Genomic DNA, 6,680 nt, shown 5'->3' on the forward strand with positions numbered 1-6,680 from the left:
AGTTGCTTTATAAACAAAGTATTAAAGTCAAATATATCTTTGCTGTCCCATTAACGCTGCATTAAAATTTGCTCCTGTGGGCTTGAACTATGTGTATTGTCATTTAATTAAACCCTTGCATTCAATAATCGTAAGTTCCTAATTAAATACTTACTGGTTGTCCTGCAGGTCCCGCTGGACAAACCGGGCACTGAAATTAAAAATAAGAAGTGTTAGTAATACGTGGCATGTGGGTTTGTGGTGAGAATGATTACATACGTGACCTTTGTGACTTAAAACGTCGTGCGTTCGTGTGTGTACGTGTTTAGCGTCGTAATATAAATGTCAAGTTAAGTTGATGTACCTCGTACATTAAAAGTTCGGAACGGAAACCGTATTTGGCTTACTAGGTTTAAATCACGCATAGGAATGTTAACAAGCAGACTTCGTTTCCTAACCACAACCGAAAGGCTGTCTCGACGATAATAGGGATAAGAAATTGAGGTGGACTTGAGGTTTCAATACATTGAGGAACACTCGGTCCAAAATAGCGAATAGTTAAACGAACCGTAAAATTAGTATTTATTCTGTAACATGCGGTCTACATTACTCATCAGTTTTATTATGACTAATAACAGAAGACGATGTATGGATTACATTTCGCTTTTTTCGAAGAATGTAAAAGTCCGTTGAGTAAACGGCAGACAGGATACCGATTATACAATGAATGACCGACCATTAAGCAAAGATTATTCAAAGTCTCATTTATTTAGAAATAATTGTCGGCCTTCGCGCCGCTTTTATGGTGAACTGATGTCTGTATAATTATGGAGATTTATAGCACACAAGTATACAGATCAATACAATACGTCATGCATTATCATTTTCAATGATAACATCTAAGTGTATATAGCATGAAATAAAACCCGAGCGATACTTTCACAACAGATTCATTGTCTTACCCCTTTTCCAATCGCGGCTTCTGGGACCTTAGAAAGATATTACTTGTTACGTCATAAAACGAAAAAGTTAGTCGTCTCTTTTTGCCAAGACGCGCCGCCGAACAAACAGCCATTGTTTGAAACGATGACGTAATAAACCAACCCGCCCAAGTTTGATCCCAAGTAAACAGAACATGACCTCGAAAACTCGATGTTTGTTTAAACAACCCAATTATAACGTTGGGCGTTGGTGCAGTAGAACAGACAAACTTTTAATTAAAATTTGTTCTGCAAAAATCCCTGACGATACCGCGATTCGGCCCGATTTTCAAGGCAGATTAAAAATTAATATTAACGTATTGGAATTCAAGGTGTTTTATATATAGGGTATTTTACTCGCTGCTGTTATTTTTCGAAAGATGTCTTGTTGAGCTATTTTTTCATAGCGACGGTAAAAAGTTTTATCCTGTGCCCTTAACTTTGCGAAACGCCGTCTTTAACCCAGAGGTAATGGATTTACGACTCGTCGCTTCTATCATTGTGGGTGTAGGTGAAAAATTCCTACCTATAAAATAATTACCCACAAAGTACATACATATTAACTCGTAAGCTGGCACGAGGTGTAAAAACACCCGTGTTATAACGACTGCCGTTTTTCGTCCACGCGAGGATAAAGCAAGTTAGATTCATTCATTCAAGCGTACGACAGGTTTGCAATAAAGTTTGGCATAAAAGTTATAAACTCGTAAAGCGCCACCGTCTGCTATATAGCTATGAAATACAACACAGTTCTGTGTACGTTAAAACTCGTATCAAAACATGTACCGTACAACGTCGAGTGGCCATCTATCAAGAACAAGTAGCCTTTCTACTCGAATTTTCCTAGCGCCCGTAAAACCTGCGCGATTTGCGGGTGGTTTATAAAGTTTAAAATGCGATATACTTCGCTTGGATTCGAACCGTCACCTCTAACTTTCTAAGTTAATTTTTATATTCGTTTTTTTTTATTGCATTACGTGTTAAATGCAGGTTTTTACCGCTTTTTGTTTTTAAATTCAACAAACTTACATCCGCTGGTGGGTCCGGCTCTCCTTGTCTTCTGCTCCGAGTGATCAGATCATTTGCTCTGCTCTTCCGGTTCTTCTTTCTCTTTCGCTTCCTCGCATCCGCCGTTACAAGCAGAAGCGCCACGACCAAGAGGATCACTCGCCTCTTGTTCATGAACATCTTGGCGCTCCAAACGCGCCGTGAGTAGTCTCTTGGAGTGGTGCGGGTAAAAGTGTCGGTGCCGACGCCCGCACTACTAACTGCTCGACGACGCTAGCTTACTTTCTGCTCGCGGCCAGACAGGAAAAAATGCGCCGCAAAAATCTGGCGCCGCGAAAAAATCCACAAACGGAAACCTTGCCGCCTACGAGCCGTGAAGCGTGACGGACGTGCTTTTGATAAACAATTTTTGCAAGAAATTCCTGCTTAACCTAACTGTATATGCGCCTTTAGTTCTAGCGAATCGTGCAGGCATAATATTCCATGCAAAATTTAAGTTCCCCCCTTTCGCATTCGGCGACGTCTTGGCAAACAAAGAGCAATCGTATAAAGTTTAAACAGCTGTACATTTCAAACCCAAAAATCGTATAGTAGGTTGGGGGAAGATGGGACTCCTTTTCATCCTATTTTCTCGTAGCATTTGGTTGTAAACAAAAAACATTCAAAGAATTATAAAACTGTATCCTTACGACTCCCATTGACCATTGTTAGTTGTTTAAAACACGATCAGGATGTTTGGATATTATGTGCTAAAGGTGTCCCATCTTCCCCCATCCTACTATATCAATCATTTAAAATACCTCATTGAAATTTACATACAGTACTACAGGCCATTATTATGACACTTTTACCATAATAACATCAACTTTTTATCCAAAACCAGTTACTTTCTATAGACTTACCAAGGCAGGTAGTTCGTCGCATGATTCCCTATGCGCTCTTGTCGGGTCGCAATGTATTATCATCCACTGTAGTTCAATCTGGGTTCAAAACCAGATTCAGCAAAAAATATTTGACACCGAAGAAAATTAATTCAAAATTTAACAAAAAACTAAAATTAGAGTTCAGGTTACCGAAACCTGTGCAATATTATGGTTGACATACGTTCGCTTTGTTTGTACAGTTTTGACAATGTAGTTAAGTATTTGGAATTAAAATGTTTTGTGTGATTTCACTAACAATGCAACAGTATTAGATTTATCATTTTGGTATCGGTGCCGAGCTCGATAGACATTCCATTTATCTATATCGTAGCCGTGTTGAACATCTCATGTTAGAGTTACAGGCGGTAGCAGGCTCGTATATACAAGAGGGGGGTCACGGGGTTCTCCCCCCCCCACCCTTTGAATATTATTTTTGACAAAAATTTAAAAAAAAAGTTTAAAATTAGAAGCCCTCCTCTTAAAAAATAGTAAAGCAGTCATGTTGTAGTTTAAATCCAATCTTACGCGTTTCCTATTATGTGCGGTATTATATATGTTAGTCTGGTTATGTTTTTATCAAACATGTTACGTTTTATACAAGTCCATTTTCTAAGCAAACACATGCGGACCCCCCTCTTTTTAAATTCTTGGATACAGCCCTGGGTTGTAGTCTTGTTATAACTCCTGCGCAATGTAACTCAAACGTGGTTGGTTTACTTGGGATAGATTGTACAAGCGTCTGAACTCCATTGGCCGCCCAATACTCCGAATGGTTTAAGTTTACAAGCCGTATAGAATAGATTTCAAAAAAGATTGCATGTGAATTCATAACCTAGGGTGTTTTAGCGATTTAATTTAAAACCTGCGGCTGTCTGGATGCGTAGCCCGAGATTTTAATCGGCGGGAAACCAGTCGACTTACTGCCGCAGACTTTGCGTTGTTTTTCCCGATCCTCCCCACCAACGTGTCACCATCTACATCGGCAGGTGCGCGATCAGTGAAGGGTAGCGTGTCAACCAAGTTACAATCAATGTACAATGAGACTTGGTCTTCCTCGACGGACATGACGAGTTTGTGCCATTTCTGCAAAATAATATGTTGTTACTGGCGCTAGAATTGTGTTCTAGTTCAAACATTGTAATACATTAGGGTGGGGGAAGATGGGACACGTTTTCTTCTCATTTCTCGTCCCATTTGGTAGTAAACAAAGAACATTCAAAGTTATATATAACAGTATACTCACGACTCCCATAGACCGCTGGTAATTGTTTAAAACACGATCAGGGTGTTTGGATATTATGTACATAAAGTGTCTCATCTTACCCCACAGTACTATATTAACTTATGAATCTATTTTTACATTATAATGGATTTTGAAGTATCACTTATACGTTGACATTGGACATGGAGGTTAATACATTTTTTTCAACAATTAACTTACAGATACATGCCCACATTAGAGCATTTATATGCAGCAATTTAAAACTGAAAACTCCCGTTGATATAAACAAAAGGGAAATTATTTTTGGCGGTCAAATACGAATATTATAAAACCTGTGGCGTTTAGTGAATTAGTAAAATAAGTTTTATAGTACTGTGGGGAAGATGGAACACCTTTAGCACGTATTATCCAAATAGCCTGATCGTGCTTTAAACAATTATACAGTCTTTGGAATTTGTGGGGATACATTTTTAATAATTCTTCGAATGTTCTTTGTTTACTCCCAAATGGGACGAAAAATAGAATAAAAGGCGTCCCATCTTCCCCACCCTTCTGTATAACATTATTTACATCATCAAATAAAGCGTCCGTGTTCACGAACGTGGCTTTGTGTACGTAACCGTCATTGCCACGTGATATTAGCTCAACCAATCGGTTGGCTCCGTCCAAATTGACTCCAATCTGTTCTGAACCATCTCCATCGTTGACCTTAAAACATTTTAAAAATAAGTTCTCAAGTTTTTAAATAAGTTGTAACAAATTTAAAATAATATCTCTTTTTTTCAAAAAAAGTTCTAAAATTTTAAAAATAAGATCTCAATTTTTTTAAATGCGTGTTATAACGACTGTCGTTATCCAGCCACACGAAGATAAAGCAAGTTACATTCATTGATATATAGGTAACGGTAGACGAAAAAATTAAACAACTATGTCGTAATTGTTGTTATACGTATAGTAGAGTGGGGGGAGATGGGACACCTTCAGCACATACTATCCAAATATCCTGATGTGTTTTAAACAATTAACAACGGTCTATGAAAGTCGCGAAGATACGATTTTATAATCCTTTGAATGTTTTTTGATTACTATCAATTGGGACGAGAAAGTAGAATGAAAAGGTGTCCCGTTTCCCCCACCCTACTATATATAACCAGAACATACCAGCCAAAGCTTCCATTGCTTTCTTGTGTTCTTTCCCAGCATTCTAAAGGTGCTTACGAAAGAATATTCGCTTGGAAGTCCCATTGGGTACACATTCCTGCGGAAGAAACTTGTAATTTGAATATGAAATATTTGTCAGTGGTTAGTTCAAATCTCACAGGGTTTTAGGTTCAAAGCTCGCTGCGGTGCGTGCGGCATACGAATTGGACTCGATAAAGTCACGTAGCCGCCATTGGAAATTTTTATCTCGGCATTGAATAGTAGGGCGGGGATGGATGGGACACCTTTTCATTTTTCTTTATCGACCCATTTGTTGATAAACAAAGAAAAATGAATAAGTTATAAAACTGTATCCTCACGACTCCCATAAACTATTATTGTTAATTGTTTAAAATATGATCAGGACATTTGGATATTATATGCGGTGTTCCATCTTACCCCATATTACTATATAATGTACAATATAAATATATATAGTATGTTGAGAAAAGATGGGACACGATTACCAGCACATAATATCAAAATATCCTGATCGTGTTTTAAGCAATTAACAACGGTCTATGGAAGTCGTAATACTACGGTTTTATCAATTTTAAATGATCTTTGTTTACTACCAAATGGGACGGGCAAATACAATGAAAAGCGTCCCATCTTCCCCAACCCTATACTATATAACTTTGAATGATCCGAAGTAATGAAAAAATACAAAGAGACAAAAATAAAAGTTATTATTATGTAATAGCTTCAGTAACCTAACCGTCTGAATCATAAATCACATTGTTTTATTTCTTCAATTACCCAAAGGGATGTAAAAGCTTAAAAAACAGATGTCTTATTGCACACCACACAGAGATAAACTATATATTCGCCCGCTAAAAAATACCATTTTGAGTTCAAACCGGTATAGTATTATCTTCGACAAAAAGTATTGGGTCTTAGAAGAGTTACTTTACAAATATAATGTCAGTTATTATGATTTTCAGCTTGGGTGGTAAGAACGTGTTATTTTTTGGAGGGTGATTATTTATTTATACTGTACTATAAATAGCATGGATACAATGGTTTCGCTTTTTTTATTGTCTATTGCGAATTATTTTTTTCCTCAAACGTGTTTTAATCGCGATAGTAATTAGATTTTTTTAGACGCACTATAAGGCATTCATGAACACCTATTTCGTAACCACTGAGCTATAAATATGTTTTGAACATAATTTGCTGCTGTTTAGCATAAATATAGTAGGGTGGGGGGAGATGGGACACCTTTAGCACATAATACCAAATATCCTGATCGTGTTTTAAACAATTAACAACGATCTATAGGAGCCGTGGAGATAAAGTTTTATAAAAAATCGTTGAATGTTTGTTTACTACCAAATTGGAGGAGAAAATAGACTGAAAAGGTGTCCC

The 6,680-nt window shown here is 37.4% G+C and overlaps 1 protein-coding gene across 1 annotated transcript in view; it reads right to left on the reverse strand.

Moving 5' to 3' along the window:
• The window catches only part of LOC445733 (collagen type IX-like), a gene marked incomplete in the record, with an annotated part of 14,465 nt that extends 12,283 nt beyond the window's left edge, over positions 1-2,182 (reverse strand). The window contains 2 exon segments of the mRNA NM_001032535.1: positions 155-190; positions 1,989-2,182. Of these exon segments, the coding sequence (NP_001027707.1) occupies positions 155-190; positions 1,989-2,147 (195 nt within the window).
• Between the last annotated feature and the right edge of the window lie 4,498 nt (positions 2,183-6,680).

The sequence above is a fragment of the Ciona intestinalis genome, chromosome 8 (assembly GCF_000224145.3).
Source record: "Ciona intestinalis chromosome 8, KH, whole genome shotgun sequence".
In the NCBI taxonomy this organism is placed as follows: Eukaryota; Metazoa; Chordata; class Ascidiacea; order Phlebobranchia; family Cionidae; genus Ciona; species Ciona intestinalis.